The 23693-nt window shown below is 38.3% G+C and overlaps 1 protein-coding gene across 6 annotated transcripts in view; it reads right to left on the reverse strand.

Moving 5' to 3' along the window:
* FAT3 (FAT atypical cadherin 3) overlaps positions 1 to 23693 on the reverse strand; it is a 396115-nt gene that overhangs the window by 115866 nt on the left and 256556 nt on the right. For all 6 annotated transcript variants that reach the window (XM_088051032.1, XM_088051035.1, XM_088051033.1 and 3 more), the window contains one exon: positions 14845 to 14906. In XM_088051032.1, coding sequence (XP_087907158.1) covers positions 14845 to 14906 — 62 coding nt within the window. The remainder of the gene's footprint in view (positions 1 to 14844; positions 14907 to 23693) is intronic.

The following is a 23693-nucleotide window of genomic DNA, read 5'->3' on the forward strand; positions in this document are numbered from 1 at the left end:
ACCTGAGAATAGTCTCAGCCTCCCCAGCCATGTGGGGTACATATCTGCAGAACTGGAGACACAAAAGGCAAGTGTAAAGACAAATATTACCCTAATGAACCAATCTCATGTCACTTGAGCAGCCAAATAATTACGGACACCTCCATGGTAGGGAAGGTGTGAAACCCTCAGACTTGGAAATCAATGGGAATTTTCCCCTTGACTCTGGTGAGAACGGGGTGGCATCCAGAACTCAACAACCTCATTTCAGTAGTTTTGATTCTCACTGAGCTTTTGCCCAGCCCTGGGCTTGAGCTGCAGGAGTACCTGAAAGCTGTGAACCTTCACTGAAGGGGAGCGAAGGTGCGCCACTGCAGCATCACCACTGCACGCCTGATAACTGACTGGGAACAACTCTATTTAGCACCCAGGGCAAATGTGGGATTTTTTGTTTGCTTTAAAGAAACAGTAATTTCACATGCAATTATTTTCTTCAGCATGGGTTTTTTTTTTTTCGTGTTGGTTCAATCTGTTACACACATAGCCAGTGATCCTGTGAACAGTGATGCATACGAATAATTTTCAGAATGTGTCAAGACCATACTGCCAACATAAATAAGTAGGTGTGTGTATGGGAACAAAGTCATTCTGGGGCAACGATACAACAGGAAAAGCTGTCCCCAAGTTTTAATATCCCAAATGTGTTGAGAAGAAAAAAATCCTGTCCCAAAACCTTAATTTCCCAGAGTAACACTTGGAACGCATTAAAATGTTCAGGTTATTAATATTAATTAATCAATTAATACTATTATAATTAATTAATTGCATAGTGCCTGGAGTCCTGGAAAGGGATCTTTATGTGTCAGAATAATAATAAGATGGTATTCTATTCCTGCAGTGCGGGAGGAATTTTAAAAGATTGCAACTTTTAAAATATTCTTAGCACTTTGAGTCTTCTGCAGAATTAGTCTTTAACATGCATTTGGGTTTTGTAGCCACAGGATGGCATTCACTGCTGTGCAAAGGGTCAGTAAAATGTAAAATGTGAGTAGAGCTTAGGAAGCATACTTTTTATCTGTGGAAAGGCAGTATTTAATCAAGAATGATTAATATAAATTTACTGCTTTCTACTGATGACAACCATTGATTCAAGGAAGTAATACAGAAATCTTAACATGCATAGCCCTTAAGGTTCACGTTCTTACAGCACGGGCACCATGGCCCTCAACAGATAGATACCTTGCCTGACTCCAATAAGCTGTGCCACTCAAAAATACAGAGCAGCAATTCCAGCCTGGGATACCATCAACTGCATCAAACACCTCAGTTACACTTCCATAGTTTCTGGAGTCATTCTTTATTGGATTTATACAGTCTCATAATTTACTGTTTATTTTCCCATTAGGGCAGTGTATGGGGTAGGTGTTGACACATAGCATACCAACGGGAGGACACTAAGACCCAACAAATGGCCAAGGTGACTGATAATTGGACTGCAAATGTCAAAGAGTGGGGTTGAAAAGACAGGTGTTATCAACCCACACATACTTTTCCCAGTTGTGAAATAAAAGTTAAGAGCAGGGACAATCAGCTACTAGTAGTTACAATTTATAGAACTGGGTTTGAAGTCTGTGGGAAGCAGCACCCAATTAAGGGCAGTAGAGGCACCTAAAGTGACTGCTGAAATGTCTGGATTTAGAGTGATGAGCAGGAATGTCAGATGGAGAGACAACCAAATAATGCTATTAACCTTTGTGAGATTGCCTCCCCGATAATGTGGTCTGGGGAACAATAAAACACTGCATGAGACAATATGCCCAATTTGGTAGTGCAGGGCTGATATATGAGAGAAGGCGGTGTGTTTCCCTGGATTCATTTTATGGACCTCCAATTAGCCCTCACTAGGTGAAGGAAGTGAAAGGAGGAAGCAGAAAGGGTCCCTCTAATGAGTTGCTTTGTTGGTTTGTAGCAGAAAAGATTGAAAAAGTAAAGTTTTAGGAGCTGCTTTGCTTTTGAGACTCTCAGGAGGTGCTAAAGGGGCAGGGTGCTCTATTGGAAATAGCCATGAGAAAGCTCCTGATTTATGGGAGGCCCTGAAAAGCACAAGTACATCCTGTCAGGACCAGTGCAGAAGGCATGATCCCTTGGCACAGGCAAATCAGATAATGCCAGCCCCATGCACTAATCCCCATGGTCAGTGCTGGGTCACTACTGCAGATGTTTGCTCACGATGGTGCGATGGAAATGCTACGGCTACCACTACCACTTTCCTAGAGGTGCTGCCACTGCTCCCTTTGAGAAATTCCATGCAGAATATAAACAAACTTGTTCTCCAAAAGTGCATCCAGTTTTAGAAATGGAGTATGAGGAGCAGATTTAATCCACAGATTATTAATATGACAAAACACGTAAAACTGATTTACAGGCTTAGTGAGGCAGTTTGACAATCAAGTGAAGTTTAAGCACAGTTCCTGTTTTGGTACATAGATCTGGTAAATGTGTTCTCAATAACCTCTAGAAAATAGAGCACAAATGTGTAATTTATTCAGCTACTACCTTTTAGGCATTCAAAGGTTAGTGGAGCGTATTGCACTCCAGAGAAACCAGGGGTGTGTCTCAAGCTAGGAAGTCATGAGGTAGCTCTCAGCTATAGCCTGGACGAGAGGTTAGGGACACCAAATTAGCTCCACAAGAACTGAATGAGCTGAAAAACAGCCCTCAGCTCTGAGTTGGATAATGTGCTTTGTCAGGAAGAAGGATAAATGACTGACTCATGCTGACCACTGTGCTGCAGCAGCAAGGATTTCTTCTGGGACCTGAGCAGCTTGCTGGAAGTTGGGCATCCTGTCACCACTGTGATCCATCATCAGGCACCCTCCCAGGGCTGCAGAAATAACACATCTTCTGTACACTTCAGACTTCTTTTTATTAAAAAAAAACCACAGCTTTCAATTGATACTTTCACACTGAGAGTCGGATATTATGAGGATTGAATGGCTGAAGAGAAGGCATTCAAAGAAAGTACTGTTTTACTTTTTAAATGTCATTCCCTGGCTGAGGTGCTGCAGAGAAGATGGCACTCAGGCAGTATTTAGTGTGATGCAACAAAAACAGTGAAAGATCCTTAACTGTACATATACCTGGTAAATGCCAGTGGAGAAGACAGAAACAAGCTTTAGTATTCAATCCAATCCCACAAACATATGTCCAAAGCAAACACAGAGAGAGAGTTTGTGCAGGTCCATTTGAACAACAGGGTTTTGGTGAAGAGGATAAGGAGTAAATGCAAATTAAACTCACGTGTCAGTTAATATTTTGATTTCTTCTGCTACAAATTATGGTCTACTGAGACCAAGCTAACAGACATCCCTCACTGCCTTCTGTCCCTCTCAGTCAACAGAAATCATGCCATTTCATGCATACTTTGATGTATCAGATAATAATGCATTATCTCTGCTTGGCTAAAATGCGTGGTCTAAAATTTGTGATTTTGTGAAAATTTTCCTAATGTTTTTTAAACCGTGGTCAAGTGTTGGGGTTTTAAAGAAAGTGTGGCAATATAAAGACCATGTTTTTGTATTCTCCCTGGGTTTTTTTTCCCAATAAAGTCTATAAAATAACAATCTGAGGGTTAAGAACATTTGTTATAGTTTATACAACACCTTAATAACTATCTGGAAGAACAGTGGAAGAAAACAAGATACAGTGGGAAAACCAGATATATTTGAGGTTGTGGAAAAAAATATTAAGTTATTTACTGGTATCTGGATTAAGGATAACATGCTGGGTCTCAGGAAAGTCAAAGCCATGAATCGACATACTGCTATAAGCAATATTTGTATTTTTTACTCTCCCAAGGAATGTGAGAAAAAATAACTCATTCTTTTGATTCTGACATTTCTGCTCTCAAGTGCTAATGTTAATCCTTGCTTTTGAATATTTAGCATATTCCTTGCCAAAGAAAGTATTATTTTTTGCCAAACCATAAAATGTACTTTAGGACTGCTATGATAACATTTTCAATGTCTCTGTATCATGAGATTAGCAAACAGCAATATTACATTTGCGAATGATGAGATTAATCTGTTTCTTGACAACTGAAATTTGTTAGGCTGTGAAAAGAAAATTACTGGTTTGGAGGGCCGGTTTCTTTGCACTTGATGCTTCAGGGCCTTTGTACTTCTCTGTTTAAATCATATCTTCATAAAAAGCAAAATAACTGTTTGGTCTCTGATTATTATCAAGCTGAAGTCAGATAAGAAAAACATTATGATTCTTATGTTCTGTGATAATATATTTAGGGAGAAAAAAAGTGTCAATTATGCTTAGTAAACTGATTCTCAACCCGATTGGAGGTTTTATTATCTCTAGATATCTAGTAAATACTTTAATTTGTGTCATGTTACAAATTATGCTAAAAACTCCAATCTTATTTCAGCACACTTCACACAATGATGCACTTTTGCCATAAAAAATTATTTAAAAAAAAACAAACAAAACAAAAAAAAACCCAAATGACAATTTTTTTTTTCAAACTACCATGATTTTACTTGACAGTTTTCTATCCTGTTCAGTGTATCTTTCTTGATCAAGAAGAATGTTAAGGATTATATGGTAGAGAAATGGTGTGGTGATGTGGGAAAGATCTGAAAGATCAGAAAAAGAGGGAAAATACATTATATTGAAGGACATTACAGGCTACAGTGAGAAGACTGTGAGATGTGATGAGGCTCAAACAAAACGTTGTGTATTCATTGTGAACTGGGAAAAATTTCTCATGAAGTGCATGGACTGGTGGGGGAAGTTATGTGGAATGCTGAGTTTTTTATGTATCATCAGTATGGGAAATTATAAATCCCTGAATAAGAAAAGCACTAAGAAGGAAAAGACAAAAAAAAACCCAAAACTGAAATCAGAGGACAGAACATGTGTGTCAAAATCAACCCAAAGGCCACTCTAGACAACAGAATAGGAGATTTAGTGCTGGGACCCCTACACAGGGTGTTGCAGGTTAGTTATTTTGAGCATATAAGTGGTGGTGGCGAGTAAAGTTACTGTGAAAAAATCCCTAACTCAACTTTTTTTAGCAATAACAAGCCTGAATTTGGAACAGCTGAGAACAGATCACCCTGGGAGAAAGAACAAATGGATGCAAATCTCGTTTGAGGGCATTTTTCTAGATGATGGATTAATTAAAAGGCATACTAGGATTTCCTATGCCCAGAAAGGATTTTAGTCCAGATGCAATGCATTCCTAACTGAGGAAGAAGATGCTCCCCTGCTCTAAATTCAACTCTCAGCTTGGTCTTAGCTATCAAGGCAGGAAAATAAGACCTCTGCAAAATGTGTGTGTGTGCATGCATGTTTGTGTGCTCAAACATTACAGACATAAATTAACGGTCTGGCAGCTGATGGGTATTACACATGCTACAAAAAATATGATATAGCACTAAAGCAGACATGTTTCACATAACACAAAGGCTCTCTATATCTAAAATAAATTCAAATCATGTGAAAGATTTCCTGTGGCTTCGGCAGAAGATTAAAACATTGGTACATTCATGTAAAAATGTGAAGATTTAGCAAAGCAGTGCACCCTGCACAATGGCTCTTTGTTTCACAAAGCACGGAGCCTGGCAAAAGAGACACCCTGAAAGAGTATATCTGACCAATTTGGGCCTGGTAGGTGGGCTTCAGCCCATAAAAAAGGGAGCTACAGATCTTAAGAAACATACAGTGAAGAAAAAAACTGTTAGCCCTGAGCTAATCTACGAGCTAATCCCTCAGTGAGAAAGCAACATTAGACCAAACTTGTAAATCCTGACTGAAAAGAAAAGCTTGATACAGATTAACCACAGAATTTGCCTACACAAGCTTAGCATGAGGAATGATTTATAAAACAAGAAGGAAGACCACTAATACATCTCTCTCTGTTTCAACAGCATTTAACACATGGCTGCAGACCTAATTTTCAAAGCATGCAATAAAACTTGATGTTTTAATACTTTTCCACCCATTTGCATTGATCTAATGCTCTGCTATCTCACAGTTCTGCAAAGAGAAGAGAGAGGTATTGAGTGTATTTTAAATTGGTTTTCTCTCATGTATTCACTCAGCCATTTCCAACACACCTGGGGAAATGCAGCCATGGGCACCAATGTCTAATTCTTTTATCCTTGGATTATTAGGGATAAGTTTAGGAAAATCATTGCTACTGAAGCCAGACTAAGCACACCACTCAGCATAAGCAAAGGAATTGAACTAGCCTCCAGCATAATACCTTCCTCTCTCCACAGTGACATCACAATGTCTTAATATAACACTAGTTAATCATAAGGTAACTTTCTTGCAGTACTCCATGATGCCGAGTCCAGTGAGATTTTAATTAGGTCCAGAGGGTCAAGGAAGTGCTGATACATCCCTAGGGTCCCAGGAGATGCTCAGAACCTTGCAGGGTGGCTGACTGCAGGCTGGATTTCCTTCCTGGCACAACTGCATCTTTTCTGTTATGCCTTTTAAAGATTTGGAAAATGCCTGATAAAATAGCACTCAAAGTCTATATGCTGAATATCTCCTTCCATGCTGAGGTACTTAGAGCCAAGACCTGCTGCTAGAATGCCATGGGTCTACAAGGAAAATCCTAAAAGATGCATTTGATGCCCAGTGTGAAAAAGCCAGAAGAGCTGTGCTTTTCAGATATTAATTTATTCATTTCATGACCCAATAGTCCAGGTCAGTGATTCATAAAATCTACAATATAACCTCACTCCCTCCACAAATGTCAGATATATGCAAATAATTCCTTGACTAAAGCAAAACTCTAGGCAATCAGAAATGTGATTTGTCTAACAAAACACAACTACCATGGCAGACAGCAGTGTGTGAAACAAAGCCTCAGCCCTGAATGACTCTGATCTTGCCATGCTTCAAAACATGAACCTGAATGAGTACCTGAAAAATCATCTGTACCTTGATACTGGGTTTTCATCTAAATAGGAAATCAGTTTTTTATCCTGGATCATAATACCAATTGTTCCTTGCCCATTTCTAGCAGACTCACTGTCCAATGAAATGTGATTTAGTAAAAAATATATTTGGGGCAGTATTCCACTGTAGATGGCGTATCTCTCGTCATATGTCAATGAACTGGGAAAATCAAATCTTTTCCATGAGCTGAGGAGGGAATAAATACTATATGAGCTCTGCTTTCTTATTTCAATACCAAATAAATTAGCACAAGCATACATTATACCTATAGAAGGTCTGTAAGCTATCTGTCTTGTTCCTGTAATCATCAAGCATTCATAACAAAACCCTAGTTTTACATATTGAGTTATGAAGATATTTTACTTAGGAAGCTCATTAAAGAAAGAAAAGAAGACTGCTTTTCTTCATTATTATTGGTATCCCGAATCAATAAAATAGATTAATCCAACAAGTGTGAGATTTTTAATGCTGGAATAAACTCCTGCCATGTAAGAACTTCCATACAGTATCAGATTAGCTGAATGGCTTAAACACTCTCCAAAAGAGGCCAGAATCAGATATTCTGACATAAGTGATGCACTGATGGAACTATCCATCAGTAGTAGTGTATTTGTCCTTCATATCATCCTGGTGTTAGCATGTGCAAAACGATTTTAAGAGACTCAAATTAATCATGAGAAAGTTAAAAGAATGAGATAATTATTATCTAAAAAATAAAGATTTAAATCAGCCATTAGCATAAGGCAAAAAAGTAAACAAAGCATCCTGAGGGTTGACTTAAAAGTCTACAAATTTTATGGAAGTGTCACAGACATTCTTTGCATACCCAGTCTCTCAAGGCTATTGGTATTTCATTGAATAGCTGAAATGATCTGAGGGTCACTGCTACTATTTGATATACACAGACACATTCTTGCCCTTTTCCTCTGGTGTATATATATTGTGTCATCAGAATTGTGGGCGCATTTTCCAACAGCTACCTGAATTTATCATGGAATACTAAAGACTTTAAACACACAATTATTTTTCTTCTTTTTTTTTCAATCCAAGCTTAATTTGCCCCATTATTTTAAATTTATAAAAATATATTTTTTCTTATTTAATAAGTAAATAGAATTAAGATTCCACATGCATGAAGAAAGGTGATATTAAATTCAGTTTTCCCAATGCTTAGGCTCTGTTACTTGAGTTACTTCTCAAGACGTTATCTAAAATAATGGGACATTTGGGAGCTATTGAAATTTGTAATAATAAAAGCGACTAATCTGTAAAAACATGATGCCTCAATTATTTTGCTGTTTAAAATTCTGTTCATATCTCTTGCACAGAGACCACTCACTTAACAATGGAATTAGTAATATTTTCATTGATGCACTTGATAATTCTTCATCTTACCAGATCATGTAAGTTAGAGACAGCAATCTTGCTGAGGACACCACTTGTCACTGCAGACAGATGAATCACGCCAGGACTTTTCCCATATTTTGCTGTGTAAGACTTTCTGCCCAAATACACACGAGAAGCAGTGTGCAATGTCATATGTAAATCTGCCTCTGAAGGATAGTTTTAGCCTCCAGTCACCTCCTGCCCTTGGAAAGTTGTTGGCTATTTCTGAAAATGGCAGCAGAATAACACAGGATGCTGGACGGAAACCTGCATCATGGGGTGAGTGAGCTCAGTTCGTGCCTCCTCAGCCCAGACCTTGTGTCTCTGCCAGATCTCCCACCACACTGGCCAGGTGGATTTCCCCTCTGCCAGTAGCCCCATGGACAGGTAATATGAGATGAACACGGTTTTGATTTTCTTTAGAACTGTTTTCTTCCCTTTCCTTCCTCCCCACCCTCTTTCTCTTCTTTATACCTTTCCTTTCTTTTTTCACCCTTAACTTTGAAGTTGACATTAAAGTTCAGCGTGTCACCATTTGAAGATGACATTGATACATCTTTCACTGTCTTTTTAGGAAGCTGCCTCTATAAACCGTCACACTAGAAACACTTTCAGGTGTCTTAGAAATAATTAAAAGTTCTCTTATTTCCAGGAATCACAACCAGTAATAGTTTTCAAACTCAAGCTGGTAAGAAGAGGCTGTTTACCTATTTTTTAAACTTCCCTTGCATTTTCTGATAGGTTTCAGTGTTAAAAAGGGAAAGGCATGTGCCTTTGGAGCCATTTAAACCTCAGACAAAATGTTCAATCAGACACACTGCCTCATTTTTACACCATCACCAGCATGTCACTGAGAAAAAAATGCAGCTTTCTCTGCCAAATGTGGGCAATGCTAAAGAACCATGAAACAAATGCTTACACAGACTTGTAATCCAGGATTTAAGCAATCAGTGTGCTGTAGAGCACTATTCAACTACATAAACCCAGTGAACTTCAGCTTTTGTACCTCTCCTGTAAAAATATACATGAGCATATTGCCACACAGCTGCCTATATTCTTCAGAAAATGTTGCAGTTTCTCACAAAGGACCACTGACTTCAGGCATCACCACTAGCAAAGGCTACAGCCTAATTCAGCAGGCTCAACAGCAAAACAAATTTGTTAAGTTCTTGTGTGGGAGATGCTGGAGGGAAAGAGGAGGATGGTGGAGAACACAGGCTGGTCCAATGCTGAGCCACCAGTGTGATGTTTGTGGGAAGAACTGAGAGGTAGAGCTATTTTTAAATGCCACTTTGCAAGTTTTTAAACTCCTCCCCTGCAAACTGTGGCCATAAACTTTACAGCAGCAACTTCCCCAGTGATATTCTGGACCAAATTCCAAGTGGAATAAAATTATAATCCCTCTATCAACATTCCCCTCACATTTACAACTCCCCATTAAATGAGTGGAAATTTGAATTCTTTTTAGAAGGCTCCAATTACAGCAGATTATCATGTTTCCCTCTAATTACTGCATATAAACACATACCATGTTACACAGTTTATTGTACTCTTAGTGTACCTACAGTAAATAGAAACCAATGTGTTTCATTCAGCCCCTGTATTTTGACACTCACATCAGATTTAGCAATTTGTCTTCATTACAACCCCTTGCACTGTTACTGCCATCCTTCTCAGTGCTGTGCTCAAGCTTCGCAGCAGGAAGATTGATGAAGCTTGTGTATTCTGATTTGTGACAAAAGCAGGGCACTTGAGAGGCACTGTTACCATTCTGATAGCACTAAGAGGGCTAAAAATTAACTGCACTAAGCCAATACTCTGCTCCCACTTCTCCTCCTCTTCCTCAATTAGGGTACATGGCTTGGACCTTGAAAGGCTAAGGCTGCTGTAACACTATTTTTAAACCTATTGCCTTCACTTGCTTTGTCACTTATGAAGAGATTTAAAGTTCTGACCATGCTTATTAACAGCTACTTTTATTCTTTAGAGACAGTTTGAATAGACAGGTTTTTCACTGTGACAAATGTTAAAAGATATTTTCTGAATGAATCTACAGTGGTAAATTCAAACAGCTGTTTCAGTGTTTTGGACAAACAGATACTATGGATACAATTTTCAAAACTGGCTAAATGTCTGAAGAGCCCACAGCACATGTGCTCATCAGGGAGAGACTAAACAGCCTCAGTACTTTAAAAGCACCAACCTATTGTATACTATCAAGAGGATGGAGAGGTCACCTCTCCCTACAGACAATTCATCCCTTCAATCATGAAGTTTCAAAGACTGTTGCTAGAATTGCACACTGAAGCCTGTAACTCCTCTGGCTCATTCTTTTGCTAAACACAGGTCTTGACACAGCAATTCCCAACAAGTTGAACTGCTCAGTGGCTGCATTTTGCAGAGGCTTTCTGTGTTGGAAGCATGAGTAACAATGCCTCTGCAACAGAGTGTTTAGGAAGTGCTCAGGGTGAGAAAACGTGCTCAGATCCACTCTCTGGGCTGAATGCACAAGTCAATGAACTGCAGCCTGGATTCAACAATCCTCCCCCATCAAGCTGCCCATGTACACTGGAAAGCAGACCAGGAACTATTCATGTTCTGGGCATCTCAGAATAAGCTCACACCATGCAAGGGTGCAGATCCTGCATGAAATGGTTTAATTTTTATGCTTATTATGGGACCTCCACCACTCCCACAGCTGTTTAAATAAAATCACATAGCAAAATCACTAGAGTTTGTAAAACTGTCAGCCAGCATTAGGAGGCATCTACAGAAACTATCATCGGAAAAAGAAATGACAGACTGTTTTTGAGAGGGTTTTTACTCCATAGCTCAAACTCCACTAACATTCTCCACTTCTAGCTTCTTCTTTTTAGTAAATTAGCATAATATGAGAAGAGAATATGAAGTGTTAACATAGAAATTATTACAAGACAAGACATGTCTTGAAGAAGGAGGAAGTAAAAGAAGGAAAGAAGAGGATGATGTATTCAATTATTGAAGGAGAATAAACTTGCACCTCTCTTGAAAATACCACTATTCTCATTCACTTGCAAAGCTCTCAGGATTACCTTTCCTCTTTCAGATTGTTACTTAAATACTTCATCCTAACTACAAAATATTTGAGAAAGACTGTGAAATAGAACAAATGCTTTTGTCTTGCTTCATGTGAGAAAGTAATGTAATCAGGTGGTCATTTTCCTCCCGTTTCAGGCAGAACCACTGCATTAATAAGAATCCACTAAAGCAAGAGACCATCCTGTATAAAATCCAGCGACATCCAATTTAAACCTTAGCAGCAAAATTCCACCTGATAACAAGCACTGAATACAAGTTGCAGCTTTGCAAGGCATTATAAATGTGTCAGAAAAAAATTAAGCCCTCAACTTGGGAGCTTAAAAAAAAAAAATTGACAATGCCACAATCGATGAAAAACCTAGGAGAAACAATTCTTTTTTTTATTCCCTCCTTCCAAAACAAACAAACAAGCAGTACCCAAAAATATCACCAAAGCAAATAGAAAATCTCAGTGATTATAAAGAGAAGTCAATTTCTGACTTCTTCAAGCACCTTTTGGATCAGGGTCGAGACATGTTTCTGCACTCGCTTTGGAACATACTCCTTGGTAAGTGTGTCCTGTGTCAGCAGCCTGAGGTACCATTAAAAAATTCCATGTGGACACAGGTCCATACATCTAAACAAGACCATTAAAGGAGGAATGAAGAAGAAACACACATCTCACCTCAATACTTACTTTGCAACAGAATTCTCATGCAACTTACAAGGAAAGTCACTTAGATTCACCTTTCCTAAGCATGGAAGCTTTAAAAATACACATCCAGTCCTTGCTGATAATTCATGTTTCCTCTGGTATAGACAGGGACAGGCAACTCCAGAACAACTCTAAGCCATCACAAGAGGTGGCCTGGCACTACACATAGCTACAGTGACTAACATCTGCTATCTTATATCACTTCATTTTCCTAACAGCTTTGGTGAAAGAAGTGGAAATACTGTTAATAATGAAATTTTCTAAGTAAATACTGGCAGGTACTTACATGGTATAGTGTCTCTGTCAAAGGCAGGCTTATTATAAATAATTAAAAAGTTGTATCCAGGAAAGGTCTGTCAGTGCCTCACACAGACACTGGGCAAAGGGAGCAAGGGTTGCTAGGTCAAGTACTAATCAGAGCCTTTCAAAGGCAGCCAAGTTTGCACTCCTTTACACCAGACAGACTCCTGGAAGAAGGGTATGAAACAGAGCCGGAAGGGAAACACTGTACTACTGGGAAACCACGGCTGTCTCGGCAATTAAGGCCTCCCCAGGGGGTTAATTACACAGAGACAGACAGGCATTTTAGAAAACATTTCTCAGTTTGCCACAAGAACAAGCACAGCTTGACCAGCCTGGCTCTGGATCCCAGCCTATGCGTGGATGTGCGGCAGGAACGCGCCTCCCGGGAGCCAGCGATGGGCAAGGTTTCAGCAGCAGCTCAAAGGGGCAATTTGACCACCAGGGCTGTGTCTCCACTAGAATCCAATTCCCCTTCCACTCATTGTTCCCAGGTGGGCTTTACAATGTGGTGATATCTGCACTTCTGCCGGACACCCTGCTCCTTTGTTTCCCTTCTCCGCAGCCTGCCCTCCACTCCCCATTCACAAGCCTTGGAGCAGTGTAAAACACAAATTTCCCTCTACTGCATCTTCAGCCCCTAAAATCTTGAAGATTGCTATTTTTTCAAGCAACATGCAATACAGGGGAAAGAACAGATTAACTTATATTGATGACTAAATCTAAATTCCTGTAAGTAATTTGTTTTCTTTTTGCTATTAATAGTAGCACTTCCCCATCTGTTTGGGAATCCTTTGGAAAATGTGTATTTGGCATGTTTCATTGAGATCTCTGAGGCAGACACATAAATCACAGAATTACAGAATTATGGAAGCACAGAATGGTTGATATTGGAAGGGACCTGTGGAGCTCATCTAGTCCAACCCCTGCTCAAGCAGGTTCACCTACAGCTGGCTGTGTAGGATCACAGCCAGGCAGGTTTTGAGTATCTCTAGACAGACACACTCCACAATCTCTCTGTGCAACCTGCTCTAGTGCTCTGTCACCCTCACATAAAAGAGGTTTTTTCCTCATATGCAGATGAAACTTCCTGTGTTTCATTTTGTGCTAACCTGCTGTCCACCAGGATTACCTGGTCCTTCCCTGCAAAGCAAAGGAGACTTACAGACCCAAGATTCTCATCAACAGACACATTTCAAAATCAATGCCCCTTTCATTCCATTTGTGATCTTCTCTGACAGTATAAACCGGAAAGCTTGAAGTTATTGGAATACATGATTACTTTACCAACTTTACAACTTAAATCCTAAAAAGGGAAAAAAAACTTGTATTTCCCTCCATTTATTTATGACCTGGAATGTGTAAGACTCTACAGTGAATTATCAAGAAAAAATGCCAATCCAAACCTGCATATAGTAATAATCAACCCTTCTCGCCTGTGTTCTGCACCGACCAAAATAATTTGTGATTTCAAGCAAATAAAAAACCTAATGAATATTCTAATATATATTTTACTACATTTTGCTGTCTGATAGTGATTGCATTGGGAGCTGTTGTGTCCAGATGTTTTTTAGCTTGTATGGATTTGAAGAGCATTTCCTAAAATACATAGCAGGGATGATTGATTATGTGGGACAATATGGTTCTTTTTACTTGTACCAACAGGAAACAAGAATTCCTTAATCCACAAATAGATAAAAGAACACAGTCAAGGAACTTTTACCCAAAGGAAAAAAAAAAACCCACAGCATGGTGTACAGCAATGTGAAAGAAAACACATGTGGCAAAACCAGTAGTTTACAAGGGTATCACTTCATATCGAACACATGTGAGCTCCTTATAAAGAGAAGCATTCATCACAAGGGCCAATGGAATGGTTTAGATGCTCTTTTTCGGAAGGCAATTTTTAACTTGAAAATTGTTGTTAACAGTCCCAGTAAGCGAAAGCTAAAAAAAAACCAAAATCATTCATTCTGAAAATGCAGTGAATGTTAAAAAGTTCAAAGTTTGCTTTAATCCAAATGAGTTTGCACATTAGATCCAAGATGCAAAATTTAAACCAATTTAATCTGAGAGTGAAAATTTTGGGAGGATTGGGGTCATTCCACATATTTTTAAAAAATATTTTGCTCTGGATTTTCTAAATTTCTGTCACAAACAATTAAAGAGCTACAATAAAAGACTTAACTGAAGTAGGTTAGAGGTGGAAAACAAGTGTTCAGTTTTTGTTCAATTTTTTCCTGTGCCTGCGAATTGCAAAATGTTTTATTTATTTTGTATAATCAGGCAATTCCCAGCTTTGTGTGAGTCTCTTGTAAATGAAGAGAAAGGAGAATACCACTCTCCTGGAACAGGAGGAAATGATTTTAAACTACAAAAATCAGCTAAGCTCTTAACATATATTTTCCACTTAAACTTACCTCTAAAAAATGTTCTGCTTGCTGCTCCCGATCCAATTTTCTTGATGTTGTGGTAATCAGACCTGTGAAAAAAGGATGATATTTGATTGTCAGTACCCATTGGAAAATATGTATCTTTTTCAACCTGAATAAAAATTAATTTTTAAAACAACACTCAAAGGGAAAACAATCTGCTTGAAGCCATATCAGACACAGATCTCTTGACATTTGTCAAGCATTTTATTTCTTAGTCCAACCATTATCGCTTTCTGACCAGCAATGAATCTTGAAAGAAAAATGCTGTGAGGAAAGTAACTGAGAAACAGTTAACTGTATGTCTATAGTTAACACGCTACATTTATTACAGTGAATAAAAAAAACTCACTAAAGAATCACTATTTGTCTTATGATTAAGAGTTTCAATGAATCATTTGCATTTGACTGAAATTCTTCTGCAAAAAACCTCATTAAAGATTTCAGAGTTCTCAAACAATTAATGGGATAGGATGCTGATTACTTCCACACCAAGAATACTTGACAAAGAAGGTTATTTCTGTAATAACTACTTGTATACATAATGATTTCCAAATGTAATAATTCTAATGCATTAAAGGTTTTGTACTATAATTTCATCAATTTGTTCCATGCTCAAATTGAGTCTTTAACATAAAGTACCTTTTTACATGAGGATGATTGAGATACCTTTTTTTAAAAAGCAATGTACTTCCATGAATGATTAAACTCTTGTGAGATTTATACCACAGAAAAAAAAGGAAACACTTCCAAAGTTCCCTCAAGAAAAGTGACGCATACCTTCTAGGAAAATAGCCTAGTTTTTTATTTAGTTCTTAATGGAGATTTAAAGGGCAGATTTGGGTTTTCCCTCATACAAAACATTTCTTTGGATAGGAAAATGCATTATGTGCTTGTTTTTTGATAGACCAACTTTTCCTAGAGAAAAAGCTGATTTTGGAGACAATGCTAGTGGGCCAAGCTGTTCTCAAGAATTTGTCATCTTTAGGATTACCAAGGGAAACAAGAAAATAAATTCTTCCTGGATTAACTATTCCACTTATTGAATTAATCAGACTAGCCAAGCATCTAAACACAAATCCATGATGACCCTGAATTCTTAAAATACCCCATCAGCAACATCTACGTAAGACTTCTAGCTCTAGAAGGCTTCTACAGCTACAGCTCCTCATATGGTATCACCTTCTCCTTGGAGGAATCCGTTTACCCACTTTGGTGAGAAGGGGAGAAGTATTACTTGAAGTGATGGGATGAATTGCACAAAGGGAAGTGCGCTCTGCTTCCAGGATTTCAGACTTGTTACAAGATACATCAGACCACAGAAGTGACACCCAAGGGGAGGCCACAGAAATTAAGAGAGGATCCATTACAATTACATGGAAGAAGCTGGTCCTGGCAAAAAGCTAAAAAACCAAACCTGGTATTGCCTGCATCAAGCAGTTGTAAGTATTCAAAACTGTTATACCATATGGGAGACATCCATCTACTCACTGCATGAGTTTGAACAGAAATGACAGCACAGATGATAAATTGGTGTCATTCACACAGGATCCCCCCCATGTATGAAAAGAACTCAAAGATACAGGCAAGAAATTAGTTCAGCCCAAATAAATTGATAAAGTAAAGATTTCAAATTTGATTAAGATTCATCATACGCATGGCCACTATGGATATTTATCAAGGACAACCTAATCACATTAAGCAATATAATAATTTTTATATTATCTTCCACTTTATTCCTAATGTGCAATTGTGGACTCTACCTACTTTCTTCTTAAACAAGAGCTCTCTGGCTGTAAATTATAGAAGGTCTCTGTTCTCATCATCTTCTTCAGGCAGAGAGATTCACACTCCTTTTGAAGACCAAGAGCTAACATTTAAAACTTAATATCATGAACTCTTAGAATGAACAGTACTTGTCTTTCATTGGTAAAACTAAAACTACTACTACTACTACTACTACTACTACTACTACTACTACTACTACTACTACTGTTCCTCCTTACAAAACTACTGTTATCACAAAGGAGGTTTTTAGTTTTCCTTTGTTTAATGTAGAGCCTTTTTGACTGCAATAATTGTAAGAGTACCTTAAGATCTGAATTTTCTTCTAAAAGAGATGTACGAACACATAGCAAGTCTCTACAACACAACTGCCTGTATTTAAAATGTAGCAGGTCTCAGGAGATTTATCACTCAGATTTAACAGCTGATGCTAAAGGGGGCAGGTAGCAGACCATCACCATCAGTTTGGCAGACCTGATCGTGAAGTTGATTGCAAACCATCAGAACTGCTTGTTTTTGCTTTAAAGACAGCATACAACACCCATTCTGGGTAGTTTTGTCAGGTGATTAAATTAATGTGTAGAAATAACTGTTCCTATGTGCGTGAAGTCTTGAGGCTTTTATTATCCTCTCCTGTTCTCTGTCCCTCCTGACACCCATGATGGCCCCACTGCAGTATCCTGGCTGCTCACTGTCACATCCATTCCTACCTCAGGGACAGATCATGCTGTCTGACACTACTGCTCAAAATATAATATACACATAAAATCAAGTCTCAGTCACTTGATATTATAGTTATTGAATTATTGTAATGTATTGGTAGGGATATGAGTATGGTTCTTTCAGGTTACAAAACTATTTCAAGAAATTATGAAGAGTAACCATCAGAACTGAAAAAATAAAAATGCCAGTTATGTCTAAGACTACCCACAGCTTTGCCAGATCAGTCTCAAAGAAATTAATTTCCTGGGTTTTATGAAAACCTTACTGTGTTCCTCCCTCCTGTGTTTACTACTCCATGTCACAGATACATAATAATAGCAATATTTAGTAGGATGTAGAACTTTATTTTTCCAGACACTGGGGCAACAGAGAAAAACTTGACTTTGCACAAGGGACCATATCCCAGGTTTAGTTCTTATCTAAGTGTATTAAATTGTCATACTCGGTTATGGTGTAAAGGCATTATCTGAAGAAAGTAACTCACAGAGAAAAATAAACCCCAGGAAATTATGTCAGGCTGCACTCCTGGCTATGAGAAAATCACAAGAGGACAGTGATAAAAATGACCCTTCCTTTTTTTCCTTTCTTCAGTATGTGCTGTAGCTCTTATGGACACAGCCATATGGACAACTCTCCAAAGCCAGCTGGGAAATATGGCACACGTTTATCAAAAAATAGTCAAAACCACTAACAAGCTTCAGAAGCTGTTGTACACTTCTCAAATAGTTCCTCTCAAATTTGCAGGGAAACATCATGGTCCTGCTAAGGGCAGGAGATATTTGTAACTGTGATCTTTAAGAACATCCAGAAAAGTGAAGGGGAAAATTTTATTCAATGGAGAAGTTATCTACAGTAAAACCACTCGGTTACAAACAAGGTTATGCCATGCTGCTCACAGAATTTCATACTTTTCTTTGATTTTTTGAGTTAAAGCTTCTCTCTCTTCATCCTGGCACATCTGTTCCTCAGACCACATGAGTTGTTTTGTGAAATTCCAAAACATTGTTTGACCAAATATTTTAGCTTTGAGATAACTTGCTACATAATACCTTGGAGGTCTTATAGAACCTGCCTTTCTATGATACCTAACACTTTTGCTGTTGGAGTATTTTTTCCCATCTTAACCAATGAATAATTATTATTCTACTCCTGTTACAGAGTTTGAAAATGCTGGAAGGTGAACATGCTTACTCTACACAACATGTCCCATAATACTGCAGGACACAGTCACAAGTCCCAGCCAACACTGACAGAGGAACATCCTGTCAAAACCCCACTGAACACTGGATAAGATCATGCCAAATCATTCCCCTGTAAAAGGAAATCTATCATGTAGATGGAGAAGAAATGGCAATGTTCCCATCCCATCACTTTATGATGTTGATGGGGCAACCAGAGACGTAGGGTGGGTAACAAGACAGACCTGCCTTAGTGCTTAGATGCAGCCTTAGTGACACAGAAGAAAGAACAGGACCAACATAAAGAAATCCTGACAATTTAGCCAATACATCAGCCTATACAAACTTCAGCCGATGCATCATCTTACAAAATACCCACCCATTATAATGGCTCAGATGTGTGACCGAGACATTTGAGCAACACTTAGCATTGATGCTTGGGATAATGCTTTTAGCACACTGAGATGTGATAAAGAAGGGAAAAGTTCAGTTAAAGATCAAAACCCATCTGAGATACTTTGCACTTGCAGTTAGTGAAGCCTGCAGTTACTACACTGCAAATGGAGAAATAAAACTAATAGGCAAACAGGAGCTTGGTGATAGGTCTGATGTCATACGAGTAATGCCAGGAATGTGTGTGGGTGAATGCACATGTGTGTCTGTATGAATGTAACATAAAATCAGTGATAGATACAAATTCAACAGCATGACTAATGCTTCATAATTTTTTTAAGTTTTTTTTTTATTTAGAATTTGATCATGATCAAAGTGAAGGATTTAATCCATGCTCTGCCTTCAGTTAGCTCTCATTTGACAGAAGGGTGCTCACAGAAATAAAACCTCTGTGTGCCTGTGTGTGCTGAAGTAGACAGTGCTATACAAATACTTACATATATTCTGTATGTACAGTCAAATATTAGACTATGTATATGCATGTGTGTGACATTTTGCATCTACCCTGTAAGCTGAATATTAAAAGTTATCCTAAACCGCACATATTTACAGAGGTATATTTAGCTCTAAGGTTTACTGATGTTCATTCTTTCCATATATATGCATTACTTGAAGTATTTCTGTTGTAAACAAAGGAATTAATTAATTCAAATTTCTTCTGTGGACTTAGCCACAGAAGAAAAATTCATAAAGGGCTGTTGAATGCAAAGGCTGTGGCAGTGGAAATCTTGAAGCACTGGAGAGTTTGAACAGTATTACACAGAGGGAAGCACTGCTCTGGGTATGCTTTTTCTGATGCTTATTCCCTACATATCCAGAACAGTCCACAGCTGTAGGTGTGATAGTAACTGAACTGACCCTTGACTCAGAAGAAATTCACATATTTTTCAGTACTGTGGCACTTAGGGACCAAAAATTAGTTTGCCACAGGCTATTTTCTGGCACATATTGAATTTCCCTAATATGGCTGTGAAGCCAAGGAGAGTTCAATAGCCTTCTCCTTATGAAATTAAATTATTTTCATTCAACCTGTGGATGGCTAACCTTACCTGAGCTGTTTCCTGAAGTACTGCTTAAAAGATAACAGAATCTGGTATGGAGAGACAGCATATTTTACTGCTATTTCTGGAAGTGCTGCACATTTTATAGTATAAGGAATATTTATTTTTTTTTAAATGGAATTCTGAAGAACTCCTTTATTGATTTTTCATTCTCAAACTTTGTTTATATGAAATATGAAAAAAGAGAAAGACAAGTAATAAGCGGCATAAAGTAAAAGAAGCCAAATAAATTTCTCTGTTTTAAGATGAAGGCTGAGTGTCATCATAGAGATAGGAAGCTGAGAAAGAAAGCAACATCATCCCCTTCCCTGGCAAAAAATTAATAGGATACAATTTACTGCATGTTTTACTGTCCAATATTTTTTTTCCTGCTCTGCATATTCATAAAAACTATTTTTTAGGAAAATACAAATGGGGGATGGATGAATTTGAAGTGTAACAGGGGATTCAGGTTATTAAGCAGGGTTTAAACAGAAGCTCAGAAGACAGTGCCTGGCTCCAAGTCATAGCAGTACATGCTTTACACCTTTCACACTCACAGTGGAGTCAGGACCTTTGCCTAGGACTTCCAGGCAGCATAAGGCCATATATGTCCTGCAGCACACACACACACAGATGGTCTGGATGGATTAGCTGAGGTCTAATCTGAAAGATTTCTAGTCCCTAGGTGATGAGGGAAACTTTTAACTTCATTCAGAAACTGATTCTCATTTTTGAAGAGTACAGTTTTGAAATGGAAACAAGAAGATAAAATTTGACACCTTTCTCACAGTTCTTGTGCCCTGTGAGATGCTCTGAGCATCCTGCAGCACTGCTCCTATCCTGTGAAGGTCTAAAGAGGATGCCCTTCCCAGTCTGCCCTTCTCAAGTACTGTAAGGAACAAGCATACAGAAAGAAAACTGCAAGAAGATATTAAAGGAAACATTCTGTAGAGTTACTGTTGAAAGCTCTGCTTGGAAAAATAATGCCTTGAGATTGTTTGCTGGAAATACAGGTCTTTTAACCCAACCAGCTAAACAGACAAACTGAGCAACTAAAACAAACACTGCTTTTACAAAAATGTTCCATAAATTCAGTGACTGGTTATGCACACTGCTCATTGACCAAAGCCCCAGGGCTGAATTGGCAGAAATTCACATGAGAGTTTATGGGTTTACTAGAAATCTACAATATTTATTAACATGACACACAAAGGTACGAAACAGCCTTTCCATGCATTTATGAACCCAGAAGAGAGTATGCAGCTGCTGAGAAATACAGCTATCAGCTGTCAACTGTCCCACTACTCTTTGAAAGTAAATTTAAGTCTTTAGATGGATAAAACAAAAAAGGGCAGCCACAATAAACAGCATAAGGATTTGCACCATATATTCAGGAACGTAAAACTATCGCGTATTCCTAACCATAGAAATGTCGAAATGAATAGCAATAACCAGGGTAATTCTATTATCCACAGGCAGTGAGAGGCATTGTAAACACTCTAACAGCACATTCATCTCCTGCAATAAATTAGGGATCGACAAAGCAAAATTGAATTTCAAAGATAAATGATAGAAAACTACGTACATTTTACTTGGAGATGTAAACAAACATATCATTTTATATAATTACACATGTAAACCTCTAATTTAGAAAGACTGTATTCTGATCTAAATGAATGATACTTCATTGAACAAGAAAGAGAACCCACCAGGCGAGCCTGTGCAATTACGTGGAGGACTGCTGCTTTATTGTTTTTCCTGAGGTGACAATGAGAGTGGAACGACCTTTTTGAAACAAGCTAGGTATAAAAAATGATTGCTTTTTAAAAACAGTTACATTTTCTAATGCATGGTTATGTCAAGGGGGGGAAAAAAAAAAGGAGAAGCTGAAGCAAAACCTTTTTGTTCTTCTTTCATTGTCCCTTCTGTCTCTCATTAAAGAGTTCCGTCAGCTTATTGCTGAAAATATCAAAACTGAACAAAATGCACAGCAAACATTCACTTCAATGAAGATTTTGGATTATGCTTTCCTTTAAAGGCAGATTCTGGCTCTTTTTTAGTTCCTAGAATATGTTTAAAGTGACAATGTGGTGTGCCAGTCTGTTCTGCTTGTAAAACAGGACTTAGAGGGACTCCCTTTCATTCTTTAAAACTCAGCCAGTGCAGTCCCAAGGATCTGCAGGCAAAGACACTTCTTTTCTAAATATTCTTCTTCACTTGTGGAGTGGCCAGGTTTTCTGTTCTGTGTATTCCTTCTTGAAGGTTTTTGTACACATGACTGTTGAATACCCTGGTTTCCAGTCTGCATTTATGAACAATTTGCACCTTCATTTTGGTCAACTAAACAAAACAAGCTGTATTGGCTCCCTTTCACCTAATAAATTTGCTGTTACCATTCCTACATTACAGTTCCAGCCTTCATCCCTTCTAACCCTGATGGATGGAGAACACTGTGCTCCAGATAACATCTACACAGCCACACTAGAGCACCTTAACTACTGATTCCTGTAGATGCATCTAGAAGGGAGAAGCAATCTTGTATTGGTCCTCAAATACACTGTTTAGTTTACTTCATTAATGAATTTCTACTCTTCAAACTTCCACAGATCCTTTCTTTTTTTTTTTTTTTTTCCTTTTCACCAAAGTTTCCCATTTGGATGATGCCTTCCAACCCCAGATGAGAGCAAACTCCCTCTTTTGAAGCAAACATCACTGAAGAAATGACCAAATAAGATCATTTGTCTAGCCAATACTTGAGATAATCTGTTAATGTATGCCCTTCAGCATGCAAATTCCTTATTCAAGACTCATCATTTTTATTTCCTCTTTAGCCAGGCCCATACGCAATATCAATTCAACAATTAATCTCCGCGTCCTTGTGCCTCATAAATTCTGCAGTGCAACCGTATCAAAAGCATTACTGAAGTCCACGTAGATGACATACAAAGTATTTCTTAGAACATCATTTATCTTGCCCATGACATCAAGATAGGCTGATACGATTTACTTCTGGTAAACCCATGAGCACTTTTATCCCACTTTCTATTTATTTTCATGTTTTTAATTATACTGTCCTTCAAAGTACTTTGAAAGCCTTGCGGTTGACAGAGGTCAGACAAATAGTTCTGTGACTGCAAGGCTTATTTCTTCACCCTGTCTTCCTGCTCTGTGCTGCTGACATTTTATTTGTTATCTCCCAGCTGCATGGCTTAAATCTCAGATTTTATAATACCCCTCAGTAGTTACTTGCTAGAGGGGTTGTATTTAAGGTGCCAATTCTTTCATCTGTCTGGAGGAAAAATTATCATAGTTATTCTTACTTGATATAAGAGTGATGGAAGTGAGTTGTGTTTAGCCAGGAAGAAGCCAAATCCCAACTTGGTGCAGACAGCAGGATAAGGTCTGCAAAGGTTGCTGTATCAGACCACAGTCACCACCTGACTATGGTCACTTTGGACTGCAAATGGCTCCAGGCATCTCACAGTGATGTGCTTCTTGAACTCCGGTGGGATAAAACTCAAAGGTGCAACCCAAAACACCTGTCCATCTAAAATGATCCCTGAGGACCTATCCTTAAGATTGCTAACACAGTCTGCAGTGCATAGCTGCAATATTTATAAGATAATATCAACATGCTCAAGCTGCACTGGCCCCT

This window comes from Pseudopodoces humilis, chromosome 2 (assembly GCF_049639895.1).
Source record: "Pseudopodoces humilis isolate 2021_Gansu_Grassland_sample_001 chromosome 2, ASM4963989v1, whole genome shotgun sequence".
NCBI classification, from domain to species: domain Eukaryota; kingdom Metazoa; phylum Chordata; class Aves; order Passeriformes; family Paridae; genus Pseudopodoces; species Pseudopodoces humilis.